This window comes from Lathyrus oleraceus, chromosome 7 (assembly GCF_024323335.1).
Source record: "Lathyrus oleraceus cultivar Zhongwan6 chromosome 7, CAAS_Psat_ZW6_1.0, whole genome shotgun sequence".
Taxonomy (NCBI): Eukaryota; Viridiplantae; Streptophyta; class Magnoliopsida; order Fabales; family Fabaceae; genus Lathyrus; species Lathyrus oleraceus.
The window spans coordinates 246,247,738-246,265,700 of record NC_066585.1 but is presented as its reverse complement, the minus strand read 5'-3'; the positions used below and the strand labels follow the sequence as shown (position 1 = coordinate 246,265,700).

The 17,963-nt window shown below is 33.0% G+C and overlaps 1 protein-coding gene across 1 annotated transcript; it reads right to left on the bottom strand.

Annotated features, from left to right (window-relative positions):
* Positions 1-1,711: 1,711 nt before the first annotated feature.
* On the bottom strand, positions 1,712-14,628 carry LOC127107448 (serine/threonine-protein kinase EDR1). Its single transcript, XM_051044733.1, has 17 exons — positions 14,295-14,628; positions 11,110-11,506; positions 9,899-10,102; positions 9,287-9,475; positions 8,869-9,113; positions 8,322-8,441; positions 8,011-8,100; positions 6,929-7,024; positions 6,382-6,480; positions 5,547-5,667; positions 4,611-4,899; positions 3,689-3,812; positions 3,572-3,591; positions 3,146-3,302; positions 2,386-2,674; positions 2,214-2,286; positions 1,712-2,083 (listed from the first exon to the last, which is right to left on the bottom strand). Exons 2-17 carry the CDS (start codon positions 11,356-11,358, stop codon positions 2,001-2,003), a joined length of 2,448 nt encoding a protein of 815 aa, XP_050900690.1. The 5' UTR covers positions 11,359-11,506; positions 14,295-14,628; the 3' UTR covers positions 1,712-2,000.
* Positions 14,629-17,963: the final 3,335 nt, after the last annotated feature.

The following is a 17,963-nucleotide window of genomic DNA, read 5'->3' as shown; positions in this document are numbered from 1 at the left end:
ATTTGAAGTCGAGATGCCCTATACCACTGACATCATCGGAGTGGACGGCTCATTCAACAAGGGAAACTGAAACTTGGCCGAATTGTTTTTTTATAGGATGCAATAATTCACCAAGTTGAGTGAGATTGAAAAAGAATCAAATAAATAAAAGTCAAAGGTAGAACCATCCATGGATATAGATTTAGACGGTGACACATGTTTCGATTTATTTTAGTTTTTATTCAACAATGTATTTATGTGATTAGACATATTTTGTATGTAATCTTGAATTAATATTAATGATGTCAAATATATACATTTTCATAGATTTCAATATATGTTTCAGTTTTCCAAAAATTTCTCAATTTTTGTTTTCTATAACAGGTTTTGTTTCTTAAACAAGTTATGTGTGAATAGTGTTGGGTGAATCCAGAAATACATATCCGGACGCACTCAAATGTTTAAAAAAAATACTAACCAGGGTTTATTCAGAAAAGCATTTATGGACTCATCTTAATTTCACAAATTTCAATAAACAAAACAGTGTATATCCGAAAGTACGTCTTTAGAATATCCTCTAAGACATGATTGGATTTGTAAGATCCATATTAATCTAGAACTTATATAAAATGAATGTCATTAAACTTGCTAGCACAAACACACAAAGAACATACATTGTCCCAGTATGCATATCTCACTTTTGTCCACTTCAACGGCGAGAACTCCTCTTCAATTTAGGTTCTCAGATATCACTTGTCTTGTCGATCTTAAATCAAAATTAGAGAATTTGTACCTAGAAAACTGAAGAGTTGTAAAATCCTATTATCGTTCGCCACAAGGATGAAAAGATATTGTTCAACAAGTTTGAGCAGAACACAGATGAAAATTTATTTGTTATGTGGAGTACATTTCACTGTTACGAAACAAAAAGTTCGATCGAATTTGATACAATATAACATACATTTGTATCATTACTACATTTGTATGTGTATTTTTCTCTTTCTACATTTGTATCATTTGTATGTTTATGGTTCAATGGATTCCAAAAATATATTTTTGTATGTTTATGGTTCAATGGATTCCGAACATATATTTTTGTAAGGTATCCTGAGATGCATTTCTGAATTAATTTTTCTCATAGAATTGAAATCTGATTCAATTAAGAACGAATTGTGTGTGAATAGGATGCATCCAACAATATGTTTTCAAATTCCATAGATAGTTTTGATTTTTCATTAAGATGAGAGGGCAATCCTTAGGGTGGGAAGAACAATCCCCTAAAATATCAAGGGCAGTGTTAAAAATACAAATGTAAAATTTTAACTTAATAAAACAATTTTTAAAATTTCTAAGAATTGAATATACCCACTCCAAAAACTAGCTCAAAGGATGAAATTGTCTTCATATATTTATCAATCAATATCCCAAAAACCTAAGCAATGTGGGCCTTCAAACAAACTTTAACATCACAAATAACAATTTCAAAACCCACCCTCACAGCTAGCATGGACCTTAGTCAAATATACACATTGCAATATGCTTGGATCTCAACCTCAAAAGTTAACTCAGAATAATATTGTCCTCACATAATTATTCAATCATCGAGTGGAAACATAAGCAATGTAGGTGCGCAAACAAACTCTAACGACACGAATAACAACTTAACGACTACTACATGTAATTCATTAACATGTCAGCATTTACCAAAAACTAATTAAAAGAACGGAAGCAATTAGGTCTTTTAAGTATCTTATGTCATTAATTATTTTCAAAATCTTCAACTATAAAAAGGTCAAGGGATTTTTATGTAATAAGAACTCGATAAAAATCAACCGTTGCCCTTTTTTTTCCGTCTTTTTCATTTCCTAGCATAAGATATAATTTTGCAGCAAAGGATGAGAGATGCACCAATGCATGCAAGTTTAAACATGTTCTGAAACCATAAAATTTATTAGTTTACAACATCATACAATGTGATAACTCTACCCAGAGTTCACTATGTACAAAAGATAACCGCTGCATCAGGACATTGAGTACTCGATGTCCACCAAGCGAGACAGGATCTCCTCACAACTTGGTCGCTCGTGCGGTTCAGCCCAGCACTCTGCACATGAAAATGAAGAAACCAGTTAAACTAGATGGGACCTGAATTATAATACTACTATATACTTAATATTTTTATCTTTTAGAAAAAAGGGAGGCCTTGAATCAAGTTATGAATAAGTTGCAGAGACCTGAAATCAGCCTGCCTAGCGGGCCTTCAGGAATCTCCAATCTGGAACTCTCATTAGCAACAGTATAAACCACCTGATCAGAAAATTAAAAGTGGTCAGCATAAATTATCATTTTGTTTCCAATATAAAACCATAACAAAAATTTAAATAGTAACAAATCTATCTAACATACCCTCTCTGGAGGGACGCCTTCCCAAGGCCTGCTCAAGGTGCAGAGCTCCCACATTATCACCCCTAGGCTAAAGATATCACATTTTTCAGTGAACGGTTCATTTCGAATCAGTTCAGGAGCCATCCATTCAGGTGTTCCAGCTGAAGAAGAATCTTTCATGGGAGAATCAATAATTATTCTCGAAAGTCCAAAATCACAGATTTTCACCGTCCAGTGCTTATCCACAAGGCAATTTGCACTTTTCACATCACGGTGAATAATCTTCATTCGATGAATATGCATCAAGCCCCTACTCATCACCGAGGAGTTATTTTTGTAAATGTCGACAAATTAAATAGTCTTATAAATATCATCAAAATTACACAATTCACCAGATAGATAAGTCTTGCTGAACAAACAGAGATAAAATATGACATGTGAGCTATAATCTGGCCCTGGATGATAATTCTTTATGATGAATTATCATCAGTGATGATAAAACAATTAAACTCAAAATGTCTGACGAGTTGTAAATTGCATTTCTCTTTGATTTGGGATAAACCTAAACAAATTATTATTGTCTTGTTTGCTATGGTAGGATCTGTTTCGTATACCATTAGGCTGGATGAACAGAATTTACCACTATATGCATAATTGATATTTGCAGAATCAACAATATCTGACATGAAGGTTAATGGACAGTGGAGTTTAAATGACTTATATTGGAAAACAATGGAGAACTAAGAATATTCTGAAGTATGTGAATAACCAGAGTACTTACCTGCATATGTCACGCAGCATCTTTAGTCTTCTTCGCCAACTAAGCTTCTTTTTTTGACCGCTCACATGAATCAAGTAGAACAAAGATCCCATTTCCATATATTCGGTCACCATTGACAACCGTGGAGGCTTTGTGCATGCACCAAGAAATAAGATGACTGCATAAAATTCAATCACTTATTCACTTATATAAGATCTCAAAGAAAATATGCTACATGAGATATTCTAAATTTTTACATGACATGAGATACTCTTAGGAGGACTGTATATATACAACAGTATCATATAATTTTAAGAATTCGATAAAATGATGATACAACAATTTAGGTTGTCTTGCACATATTTTCAAACTGGAAAAAAACAATGTGCAATAAAAATTGGGGGAAAGCCATACAACTATATAAATAAACAAGAGGTTAGACAGTACCATTAGGATGTCTGAGTCGGCTGGAGGAGAATAAAAACCAAAAAGAAGACACTGGAGTCAGTAACTGTTGGATGTAACATAAAAATTAATGACAAACAACAAATCATCACATAATACCTGAGAATGGATATCTCATTGCAGAAATCTTCCATGTTTTCAGCAGTTAAATCTTGCTCAAGGAAAACTTTGATTGCAACATCTGTGCCATTCCATATGCCACGGAAAACTTCTCCAAAGAACCCTGGAAAAGTATAGAGAGCAATGAAGTTCCATAAATCATATAAACCTAGTTTTCTTCAGGGAAATGCAGATCATGAAAAGAATTGAAGGGATATTTTCTGAACAATCAGTTGAATCATCATACTGAGTTGGTAAAAAATAAATTAACTTTTTTGGTTCCGCAGCAAAAATAACTTACAGTTGCTAACACAGCTTAAATAAAAAAAAGTACAGGAGGAAACTTTCCAATTTTATTTCTTTAATAATTACTGATACTCTAATTCTGATTTCTTGATAAATTTTAAAACCTCAACTTTTTTCCTTATATGTTCGATTAGATTGTGTTCCTCAATTATTAACTCTTAGTTGGAGTTCTTTACTAATTTAGTAATTACTTAATTTCTTTCCACCTTCTCATCCCATGCATTAATTCCTTGGCTAAAGAAGATCCACACTCATAGACAACGGTCAGCCTTGAAATTGTTGAAACCAGAAAAGAGGCTGAAAATGAATCATGCAATTTTATTTTTAATTTTCTCATGTGAGAGAAGTAGAATAATTTAGTACTGAAGGTTTTTTCTTGGATTTTCAAAATCAAACAATGGAAACCCTGGGAAAAAATTCAGATCTGACCTGGATCTATCAGGTCTTTCACAATCATGCACAAATAAGTAGAAATCCAACCTCGGAAATAATTGGAGTCATGTGAATTCACAATCATTTTAGCAAATCAATCATGCTTAGATCATATGAATGATACTGAGCCGCACTGCAAAAATCACATGATTTTAAATAACTGAGGGAAAATATGAAAACGTACCGATCCCAACACGAGTTCCAACAGTCAATTCTGAGAAATCAATGTTCCACTCTTCATATGGTAAAAGGGGTTTATTATTCGACATTGATGACTCAAGGATTTTATTCCAAGTTGACTCAAGTTCATCACTCAATTCATATCCCGGTGGCCTGCTTGTCTCGGAAGTTTGATCTCGATAATCATGTGGTGAAGAGGGTAATGACATTGCCTTCTGAGAAGTTACATTGTCACGATGCCGCGGAAATAAGGGGGACGTTTCATGATGACCAGCAAGACAGAAATTTGACAGCTGTGATAATGCAGTACAGAAGTCGTGTGCGTCAAGCTTCATGTTTTAAAACAGAAACCAATCCGAATAGTTTTATACACTAAGTAAAGTAACACATGTTAATGCTATAACCAACACTGAAACAACAAGCAAAACATTTTTCGATTATTCATAGTAGTCTAAATGGATTAAACAACACCATAATGTCTTAGCATGAATAAAGTTCTAGTGACAGGTGATTAATTCCAAATCCTTAATGAGTTTGACCTATATTTTCCTTGGTCTCCTTCTTTCTAACTATTGGACTCTCCTGTATCTAATTCTAATCAACCTTATTTAACAGTATTTCTATACAACTCCACACATGCCCAAGCAATCTAAGACAAGATTAATTAATAATGAAAACCATACAATAAGTCCATAACCATTATGGTTATGATTCTATTCCCAATTATTACAATTATATTGTGGTCATCGACAAATTAAATAGTTTTTATGCTTTCTTTTTAATAAGAAAAAGATCAGACTTATTATGAATTTCAATTGCATATTGCTATCTTCTAGATTGTGTGATGCATAAGAATGCCTGAAGATGCCATAGCTAGAGAAAGGCAGTTTAAATGATATCATATTGAATTGTTACCAGAACAATGCATACTAACACATACGTTTTTCTGAAGCTCTGCGCTGTTAATTCTATCATTGGGAGAATGAGGCAAGGAACTATCATCCCCTTGTTCCCTTAGATGACGGTTTTGCTTTAGTTTTTCATTCATTGCTCGCACAGCCCTACAGAGATTAGATCCTTAGTTATCACAGTTATAAAACAACCTATAAATCGGCAACAGCACATATACAATACATTACACTGAATTAAAATAACAGATGGTCATGGACCATGAAAATAGGAAGTGGGGGTTCATCACTTCGCTTGACCAAGGTACTAGCATAACTAACACATTCCTAGTATTGGTAATTGGTAATTTAGCACAAAGCAGGAACCATTTATGATAACCACCAAGCCTCTGATAATATATCAAATTAGTAAATTACACTGTAACACAAGCAAGGGTTAATTGATCCAACAATCCTCACCTGAAACTTTTATAAATTGGAATAGAAGTATTTAAGGAAAGAAAAAGAGCACATGGGACATAGCACAAAGCAGGAACCATTTATGATAACCACCAAGCCTCTGATAATATATCAAATTAGTAAATTACACTGTAACACAAGCAAGGGTTAATTGATCCAACAATCCTCACCTGAAACTTTTATAAATTGGAATAGAAGTATTTAAGGAAAGAAAAAGAGCACATGGGACATGAATAAGGAATCTTCCTAAAACAGTGGGAAATAGAAAAGCAGTTAATTAATTGCCTTTCATATCAGATTACAGAAACCCTTTGAAAATTGCATAGCAGTCAATTTAACATTGAACAGCACCAAGGACAGCAAGCTTAGTATACAGAAATGCAGAAGCATAATTGAGCAATAGCCAACCTTGCAATATCATCACCAACCTCTGGTGTAATACTGATGCTTCTTCGTCGTATCCTACGAGCTTCTGATGAGGATGCACCATCTGACTTATAGCTGGATCTGAAGAAAAAAAGAGTGGCCTATTTGAAAATATGAAGAAAATGCTCTTATACATATATGTATATAAAAACAAGATATAATGACCATCAGGAACATATGTCCACGCCACCAAATTAATAAGGACAAAAGGAAATAAACTCTAAGTTTCTAGTCCACTGCAACACCAAGAGTGATAATAATTTAACGTAGTTAGGCTTTTACAAGTTTTAGGCCGAAATTTAAAAAAAAGATTGAACTAACAGATATCACTTTTTTATCCAAATTTGAACTAGTTATTAAAGATTTATACAACCAAACTTGGATAGACAAAAAAAAATGAGGTTATAATAAACAACTGGTTTTCCTTCTGCAATAAGAACCCAGAAAAGAAAAATGACAAGTGAAAAATAAAAGGTAATGGCCAATCTCAGGGTACTAGCAAATATTAAGGAATCATAAAAGCATTAACCTTGATGTAGCCTGGTCATCAGCAAAATCTCTAAATGCAGTCTTGTCACGGCCAAGCTTAGACTGTCCACGAGCTTGAAATAACGGATGTTCGGGACTGCAAATTCAGAAAGAAAAAAAATAGCACAAAAGGAGACTGAGCACAAAGTATTAATATTCTAAGGTATTTTAGTAACTTGGCTTCGTAGATCACTTTGAGATACTGATGCCACTGATTCACAAATTAGAAACACAAAATTGGCAAGTCTATTGGTGAGAGGTTGCCACTCTAAATTCCTTTTGAAAACTAAAGATAACCCCTCTGTATCATCTCACACTCTCTAACTAACTTGCTAACTAAGGGAGGCTACCAATCACCTATAATCAATATGCAATGAGGACGTGCATCACTTATTGAGCAACAGAGACGGCAACTTTACCAATGTAAACCATACTGAAAAGAAAGTACAAGCAAACACATATATAGACGATATACAGCCGCATGCACATGGAAGATTCAATACTTCAAACTAGGAATAATTTGTAGCAGAGTACGGTTTTATTTAATCCACCCATTAGATAACCAGAGATTATACTGTTAATCAGAAGAGCTGAATATCGGTAAATTTGAATAGAAAAATTGAAAAGGATATATTTAAGACAATATGGTAATTTATCTACAAAATCCACCTAACTCAAATAATTAGTATGATTTACTAGTCAGCAGATTATACAGACCTCTAATATCATGCACAAGCTTCAGAAAATAAGACAAGCAATGTAAGTAAGAATGTCCCTAATAAAACTAGCTCCTCTGCTCTAGGAATAAAATCTAAATCAGCATTATTTATTTAAATTAAAAAATATATATATAACTGGTTTCACAGAACTATGATTGTAATAGCATTATTTTTTAAAACTGGCTTGCTACATGAAATAGGGCCAAGTTAAATAAAATGCTTTGACAAATCACATTCAAGATAAGTTTTAAAGTGCCGTGATCTATAAAGTAACAATAGCCAAGATCATGAGCAATGCCAAAAAATTGTTTTGAACCTAAAATGCATACATATATCAATCCAAAAACCACAAATCAGGAATAACCTTGAACTAGCAGTCCTCTGTTCCGCAATGACCTTTCTTCGACTGCGCCGACCAAATGAAGTTGCAATGTTGGGTTCACTATGAGACAAACTGAGAAAATTGACAAAATAATTTAACACAAAACAGTTGTTATTCTACTTCTTTAAGAAATCTAGTCAAATTAGGCTCACAAACGATAGAAAATAACCTAATTGTAATGAAAAATAACACTTACAGGTGAAAAGGGAAAATATAGAGGATAGATTCTTTTACTGAATAAAAATAACACGACAAAAAAACTAAAGCATGAGATCTAGCAAGAGAAATATTACCTTAATTTCCCTTCCAGATTGGAATTTGATCGTAACATCATGCTTCGCAAGGTAGGACCAGATACATTTAAAGATGTTTCAAATCTTCTATGGAATTGGAGATTGTCATCTTTTTCAGCACTGTAAGGAAGACCGATAAAATCAACATCAGTCAATTAACAACTCTTTTAATGGACAAAACAGATGGCTTAATGTTCATTTGGCCAATGCTTAGTTAGAAGTTGCAATTCAAAATGCAAATGCAAAAGGCTTAATTATTATTCTAGCAAAATCGAGTTCTGATATCATGTTAAATGGGCTTGAATCTAACTCCTAAAAGCTAACTCAAAGTATGAGAGTGTCCAAACACATATAAGCACTGCACACAGCTTGAAAATCTTGGTAATGTGGGACACAAATGCAGCTTCATATATAAGTACTGGATTTTTAAATTGGTGAAATTAAAATTAATTGACAGTAAAATTTTGAGAAACAAAAAAGGTACAAAAATGTGATTATGCCAAAGCAAAAAAAAAACATAACAGTTTCCAAACTCTCGGGATCTTACCTCTCTGAAACCCCATATAAAGGACTGTTTGGTTCTAATGGTGAATCACACGAATCATTTTCTGCTGAATCACTCTCTCCCGCTGCAGAAATGTGTGTCATAAGAATTGACTTGATTGATCGTGGTAACAGTTGGCCAGGAAAGCGCATAAGATCAACCAGCAGTTCCACAGAATTTAACACAACTATCACCGACATATGCTTGTAAGAGTCTACACAATCAGCAGCCCCGTCATTTGGAAAACCCTGATGAAGAGAAACAGGAATCCTTCAAAATTAGATATGATAGTAAAAAACATTGAATATTTATCATTATTTCTTTTGCTAAAGATATCATCCTTAGACTGAAAACATTGGTAAACAAGAGTAAGGCAGGGAGTAATTGCAGTTTATAACAACCAAAATAAACTAGAGCTTACCATCATAAGCCTACTTTCAAGACCTACAGTATCTGCTAATACTTTAAATAAGATAGCTCGAGGACGGCATGAACCGTGCTTGATTTGCCCCAGCATCTGGACACCGCGACTTTCAAACATGTGAGAGGATTCTTCAAGTGCAGCTTTTGCTGGACTTTCTACATTTGCCCGCTTATAGAAATCAGAAACCTGTGGAAGAATCAAGATCGAAGTAAATGCTGAGCACCATTTTAGTTTTTAGTTTACTAAGTTTAAAAAATAAAATAAATATCAAATAAAGGAATTAAAAAGAAAGTTACTCTAGATAATTGGCATTAATGCCTACCAATAAACTTGTGATTGATAATTAAGGTGGAATAATTTAATTGAAATAAGTTGCTGTAGACTAAAATCAAAAGGTAGAAACTATGAATAGAACAACCTACGAGGATGAACAAGTCTCTTAAAATTGACAGTGGGACTATTTTGGAAAATAATTTGACATTTTAAAGTACTTTTTTGCACAAGGAAAAAAATCATATCGAATGACAATAATGGAACAGTAATGATATGAGAGAAAATCTTAACAAGTTAAACAAGAGCTACAAAATAAGATACAATTAAAGTACATACTAATCCAGCTATCTTCTTAATTATTGCGGCTGGATTTGTGCTCAATCCTTTGACCAATGTGACAATTAGTTGCTTCAGCATAGATAACTTCCTATCTTTCTTTGCATCCACAACAATGACATCGGCCTTAAAACCCTCTCCACCCAAAGCTTGAAGATCCTCCAGAGTAGGAATACTATCAAAAAGTTTCTTGAGCCTTTTCTCCTGCAAATCATCAGATTAGTTAATGACAATGAAATGTTGAGGAAACATCTTGGTTACACATCAAGAACATGGATAACACATATGAACTCAAGGAATAATACATGACATAAATGGGCAGAACGTTGCACTTTATAACTATATTATAAAGTAAATAGCTAGTATGACCAAGTAACCATAAGTACTTAACATTAAAAGTAAATTTAAAAGAGAGGGCCGAAATTTTATCATCTTCCATCGGGAAACTTCAACAGAACCATATCGAATTCCAGAATGTGCTGTGTTTACCTTTTCTTGCAAACCTGAATGACCCCTTCTTTGACAATCAATGATATTGGTACCTCTTGTGATAGTGTATTATACCATAATAACTAACTATTTTGCACAGGCTAAATACAAGTTCTTTTCTTCACCGCAAGTTTGTAACAAGCAAAGTAAACACGTGCTTTCACAAGTTCATTGCTACCAGCTCCACTAACTGCACCAAGCACCACCCACATGGATTCCACACTACTCATACCAAGAAGCTACAAAAAATCCACATCGCTTTTCCTACAACTTATATAACTGACTACTTGAGCTCAATGCTATACTAGTATTTTGTAAACTTTGAATAACTCTGAAGTTTCATAAAAAAAGATGCTCGACTTATGGGTCTTCTTTTCCAATTTTTATTAAATATTTATTATCAAGAAAAAACAATATGTGAAGATAATCAAAGAAAAAATTCTCAAAAATCGTATGAGTAAATGAACATTGATATTTCATTTTCTGTTTTCCCCCCAAGCGACAATAATTAGGAGTTCCAACTCAATTAATTATTTTCAAGTCTCAACTAATTAAAGAAACTTTGTTTTCCTGTAAACTCTTTTCTAAATCATACCAAATCAATCAATATCTCCAGTTCATAACATGACATGATCAACCAAAATACTCCAAGCTCATGCATTCATACAAGTGCAATAACATATACAGACTAGTAAAGTAATATATTATGAATCAATCCTCACCGGAACAACTGAGTAAAAACCATTTGGTATTGGTTCTGATAGCATTCCTGTGTGCCAGAGAACTTGTGATGCCCTCTGAGGTGACATAAAATCTTGGTTAGAATATCTAGGTGATTCTTTATTATTTAAGGTCTCATCTTGAGCTCCCAATGACACAGATCCAAATTTTCCAACGAAATCTGAAGGCCACTGTGACACATTGGATTGCATGTGCTCCGCTGGCCGTGCATCTTCTCGTGTCCCCTCCATGTTCTTATAAATTCAAATTTTAAGACCATTTCTCTAAACTTCTTAATCCATTAGAGATGTATCAAAGTACAAGGTATTTCTGAAACCACAAATCATTGAAACACGTACTTAAGCAGCTCCAGCTACTTCAAACTCGAGATCCCATAACCTGCATGAACCATATACAAAGTATGGTATAAATGATTGCATATAATAGGAAACATTAAACTGAAGCATTTTTGCACGATAGTCAATAAAGCTACAGTGCAAAAATAAATATAGTAAATTTGGTTTAGAATACCTAGCTACTCAAACAAAAACCTCTCTCCAGATTAAGCCACCACAAGTTACAACTGACCCTAATGTGTCAGTCACTAGAATTATTCTAGACGCAATAACATGAGAAAATTTGAGAACAAAGATAATAACTAAGATGAACTTATTAAAAGACATAGTAAAATTCAGGACGACCTTACTCCAAATTCTGAATAAAAACAAGGAAACATTAAAAACCATGCGGAGTAAATCTTTCCATAAGTGCAGAATTCCCAATGCATCCTTTCCATGGGTATGCTACAATAAAACATGAGATTTTGAACCAGTAATCTACCCTACTCTGAAAAGGAAATAGAAACCACAAAGCTAAAAGTTGACTATTGGGAAGAAATTATCTTCAATATTGGGGGTGATAGATTTGTACAGTGATTATAGTAAAATGGTATGATCATTCTTTTAAATGCCAAAAGTGTAACATTCACATCCTTCATGCATAATGCACTGGATGCAACCTTTCATTTCCATTTATGCCTTATGTACAGTTGTATTGTAACTCCAAAAACCCATGCATTATTATAAGTTTGTCACATTTTTTTATTTCTTGTGGATTATTTTTTAAAAAGGGCAGCATTTAAAATTTACTAGCTCATACTATAGTTCTCCAAAAAGCCAAAGAAAACTGAAATTCAGTAATCTTTCTCCTCACATTCAATAAACAGGTTTTGTGAACGGAACTGGTAATTTGAGTGGGTATGATCTACTAAAAAGTAGTAGGAGCCCTTAATCTTAAGATTAAACACTCGGGGATAAACATAGAATACAATCATCATGATTACCAATCAGATTCATGACTCATTACAACTACTTGTAATGTCCTCTCCCACACATCCAAAGCTAACACAAGGCACAAAACTAATGTCTCCAAAAGCACATATATTTACGTTAATCTCTATTATTTGATATATCAAAGATTCTTCCCATACTCTCTTCTTTCTTATATAATCTTCGCCCATATGTTTCAACCGTGATCGACTACCCCTACTTATTAGCAAGGTTGTCAATATCGAGATCTTGCATAAAATTGGGAGGGATAGTAAGATCGTAACCAAGATTGGAAGATCATATCCAATTATTTTTATAAGATTGTAATCAAGATCGGAAGATCCTATCCAATTATTTCTGTAAGATCGAGATGGGATAGCAAGATCATAAACATAAGATCGTAACAAAGATCGTAAGATCCTACTAAAACAAAAATGATACTATATATTTGAAGTATTTTCACACATTTCTTTGGTAGACAAATGTCTTTTGGGGGGAAATGAGCCTTTTTCATATTCAATTCATTAGACATGTATGATTGAGTTTTTAATTTTTATACTTTGTTAACCATTTACTATAGTAAACAATTGTTAGAGATTAGGAATATATTTAGCCCATTACTTTGTTTATCGTAAGCCCAAGCCCGTTGTTTAAAACAATTCCTAGAATTGAGATGCTTATTCTCAACCCTAAATGAAAATTCCATCATTTCAAAAGGCATGTCTTCACCGCCGCCGAACCGTAACGGTTACACCTCTGCATCTTGTCATCCCCATCCTTCATTTCTTTCCTAATTCTTCTTACTTGTTTCTTCTCGCTTGTAAAGGTGGTAACCAGAAAACGGGCGATCATGGCCGGAACTGGCCAAGATCATACCGAATCAACGGTTTTTTTCACAAATTGGTTACGAATTTGAAGCTATCCTGCTACACTACACCAGTTTTACGACTGGATCAAAGGGGTGAGCAAGGTTGCAGAATTATAAGATTTTAAGATCTAGATCTTGACAATCATGCTTACTAGAGCAATATAGTTCTTGGTATGTTTACTTGTGCTCATATGTCAAAGTATAGCTTACAGATGGAACATAACTGAGTGTCGTTAAATAGTCGTTATAGCGGCACTATACCAGATGGAATAACTGAGTGTCGTTAAATAGCCGTTATAGCGGCACTATACCAAATGGAACATAACTGAGTGTCGTTAAATAGCCGATATAGCGGAATTTAGAAAACTACTATTCTTTCGCGACATGCTATTTAATACAAAATATTGTCAAACAGCCACTACAGCGGTACTATAGCACTATTGCACAGTGGAATCTTAACAATCCACTATTTCCCGCTATCTGCAATCGACAACACCAAACTAAGTTCTATTGGAGTTATTGTAACTAACAGTTGATCAGTTACAGTCTGTTACAAACAGAGACAAGTCTAACTAACTATAAATATAAAATACTGTATCCACATTTTTGTTATTCATCTTTTCTCATCAGATTCACAATTCTCTCTCTTCTTTAAGTTACATTTCCCTTCAGTTTCAATCATTTTCGTGTCCCTAAAAACTGTTAAAATTCCAAAACTACACAAACCTTCAAGTCTACTCTCTTCTCACCACAGTCAACACTAAATTTTTTTACACGATTTCCACACGATCAGATTTCAAAACCTATTTATACACAATCAAAACCTATTTATACAAGCAAAGGAAAAGCAAAATGCATGAATGAGAGAGGTTGATAAAGTTGGAGCGTTAGAAAAATAACGGAATTGAAAGTGGCGGCAATAAAAGAGTAAAATCCAAAAATACGTTGACGAGAGTGCGAAAGAGACAAAGGAGAATAGTGATAATTATACCGTAGAAGAAGATCGAAGCATTTGAAGGCAACAATGGCGATATTGAAGTGAAAGAGAATTTGAATCTGAATGAATGAATGAATTCCGTCGGAGAGAGATGTGATAGTTTTGGGTTTAGGAGGAAGGTATGGAGAAAGCGATGGGGGTTAGAATAGAGAGTTTGAGAGAGAGTGTGTTGAGAGAGTAGTTATTAAAACTTAAAAAGAGGTGAAAGATGAGGTGGTGAGTCACGTGGTCAGAGGGATCTCTCCGACAGCCAGCTAGATACAGAGTTAGCCTTTCTTTCTTTCCTCCGCGTGACTCACTTAAATCAAACACTCTTCCCTCTTCTCTCTATTCTATTCTTCTTTCTCTTTATTCTTTTTCACATACTTATTCATTCATTTTTTAAAATAATCTTAGTACACCAACTTATAATTAACAATTATTAAATATTCGATCATATTTTCCTTGACAGATGGGTACTATCCTAATTGAGTTCGGTACTTATATGTATCAATTCAACCGATGAATATGTTTAGATAAAATCCAATCAACATAATCTAATTACGACAACATAGATATGAAATTTATTGAGAAGATATGATCAAAAATTTGTTAGATAACATTAATATTTCAGAAACTCAGGTGATTAGTAGTATGAGATTTCAAACGGGAGACTTCGAAAACAAACGAATGTGTCGGGGTGTGAAAACGATGGATGTTACGATTGAGCGAGTCATTAAAATTCTCTCTAATCGTTGGGTAATTTCATTTCTTTCTAATTGTTGTGTAATTTCATTTCTCTCTAATTGTTGTGTGATTTTATTTGAAGGAATAATATTATAATTTTTTTTATTACACATTTTATTTATAATTATTTTAGAGATTAATTATTATGCACTGTCGGTGTAAAAGGTTTTACACTATCGGTACATCACAATCATCCGTTTGTATTACTTTTTAAGTGGTTAAAATAAAAGTCAAACATTTTAAATAAATCAATAATTCTAATTAACTGATAATATAAAAAATATTTACATTCTCAGTATATATCAATTAAATTCATTATTTTATTATTAAAATAATTATAAAGAAAACAAAATAACATAAGAGTCATATACAATTGCGCATATTTTTAAAGATCACATACATACGTCATAGTCATTAATATTATATATCAACATACGTCAGTCATTAATATTATATATCAACATGCACCAATAGATATTTGCGTCTAAGACAAAAAAAAAATTGCATTAGGGGCGAGTTTTAAAAAAAAAGTGGTTAGTTTTTTTTTTAAATAGGGTTATTTGAGAGCTTTTTTGAAAAAGATAGTTATTTTTTTAGAAAAAAAAAAGGATATCCACCTAACTATTGATCCTATACTTGCATCTCTTAAATGCTTTTTTATTTATATATTTATCATGAAGTTGTTACTATTGATTGAACAATTTAGAAAAAAAAGTATATTAAAAAATATTTGCACGGTCATGAATCTATGGCCGACAGTTTAAACAGCTATTATTTTATTTTTATTTTTATTTTTGTTGGTGAATTTAATAGTAGCTATTGTTTGATTTCTTTCTACTACTATACATGGTATTGTGTGATTGAAAATATACAAATTATTATATTAAGAAAACAAAACGACATTCGTATATTCAACTAGTATGAGAATAGTATTTTTATATTATTATTATATTATAAGTTGTAGGATGCAAGTGGACCCTAGAGGTCAATTGTATCCGATCAGTTCAAACTCTTAGCAACCTCTCCCACGCACGTGGAAAACTATAGTACTAGAATAAGACCAAGATATTGCCGTATGAATTTAATTTTGTTTTATACAAAAAATAATTAATTTGTTTTCTAAATATGGGATATTAACGCTTAAAATAATTGACAAGTAATGGAATGCAAAAGTAGTTTGGTTTGGGGAATATGTTGACAAGAGATAAAATGAATTAAGAGATTAGTGGATGTAGGGTTGACTGATTGGTAACTGGAAAATTGAATGTAAAAGTCTGAAAATGTAATTGATTAGTCAAATTAGTCGTGATAATAATGAGTTTAAGAAAAGCTTAGTTAGTCAAGGGCGCGTGTAATTTTTGAAGTAAAGATATTAATTTGAAACTGATATCTAAAGTCTTGCAAATAACAACTTGGTGTGGCCTAGTTAAAAAGATTAATTTAAAGTTGGTGTCACTTAAGAGTTTGTTGAATGGTCGATTAGAGGGATTTGTTTCGGCTATAGATATTTTATCTTCTTCAAATAGTGTTAAGTTGAATGATAACTTTTTTTTTTCAAGCTATTAACTAATAAAAGTTATTGAGAATATAATTATTTGTGTTAAAAGATCATTTCAATATGGTTGTTGTTGTCGAAATACATTGTTTATAGAATTTGTATAACTGTCAAAATATAGATAAAATGTGACTTCGACAAAAATTTAGATTTAGTTTTATTTTGTATTTTAGCTGAGTTAGATTAATTGGAGATTCTTTGGTGTGCAAACAATCTCATCCTATGAATAGGGGTGCTCTATTATTGTTTGTAATGCAGATGCATGGAGAAAAGTTGAATAAAATTTCAGTTTGAAAGCAGAGAGAGAAAAAAACTCTGCAGAATTATTATTATTATTCCTAATTTCTCTCAATTCATATCTTTCTTTTCTTCTAAAATTTATGTGCAGTGGAATCATCTTGTAATCAATGTGATTGATTTACTCAAGTGAAAAGTGAAGAACAAGATGTGAAATCAATCGGAAGAATTGATTCTTTTTCGTCAAGATTGATTCAGAATTCTTCAAGATTTGGTGAAATTTCAATTAGGAATTCGTCGTAATTCCAACATCTGATATCTAGAGCATTGATTGTGTGATTCTTGGGAAGCATAGCGCAATGAATCATCTGAACGGAAATTTTCCAGCAAGTCTTCCAATTATGAATGAATTGTAAGAATTATGATAATTGTTGTAAGCATATGAAAAATGTTTTTTGTTATCAAGACATGTGGGATCTTGTGAAGGATGGGGAAACGTCACTTGCAGAAAATGCGGCGGATGTAGAAAAGACTGCACACACAGAGTTGAAGAAGAAATATTATAAAGCTCTCTTTATAATTTATCATTATGTTGATCCAGACAATTTCAAAAAGCTAAGTGATGTTGAATCAGCGAAAGAAGCATGAGAAATTTTGCATAAATCATTTGGAGGTGCTAAGAAGGTGAAAGATGTGAGATTACAAACTCATAAAAGACGTATGAATTGCTTCAGATAGAAGAAAGAGAAAGCACAACTAGTTTTTTCACTAGGGTTATAAAATTGGTGAATCAAACCAATGTATATGGAGAAGTGTTGACATCAAGGTCAATTGTCGCAAAGATCTTGAGGTCATTGGCCCTAAAACTCGATCATGTGGTAGTAGCCATAAAAGAATAAAAAGAATTGTCAATATTGACAAAGGAATAGCTTCAAGGGACGCTTGTATCTCTTGAATAAAGAATGACTGAAAGAACTGCAAGCGAGTCGAATAGTGATGTGGCTTTGCAGGCGCAATCAGCAAGAGAAAATAAAGGTAAAGCATAATGGTTAGACAATAAAGATAGAAGAGGCTACAATAATTCGATTGGTAGAGGAAACTAACAAGAAGAAAATTCGTTGAATCAACCCTCATACCAAATCAAC

Coding starts and splice junctions, on each gene's coding strand:
- LOC127107448 (XM_051044733.1), bottom strand. CDS start 11,358: ATGGAGGGGACACGAGAAGATGCACGGCCAGCGGAGCACATGCAATCC. Junction 8,442..8,868: donor TTATATGGGGTTTCAGAGAG/GTAAGATCCCGA, acceptor TCTTCCTTACAG/TGCTGAAAAAGATGACAATC. Junction 3,303..3,571: donor CCGACTCAGACATCCTAATG/GTACTGTCTAAC, acceptor AATTTTATGCAG/TCATCTTATTTCTTGGTGCA.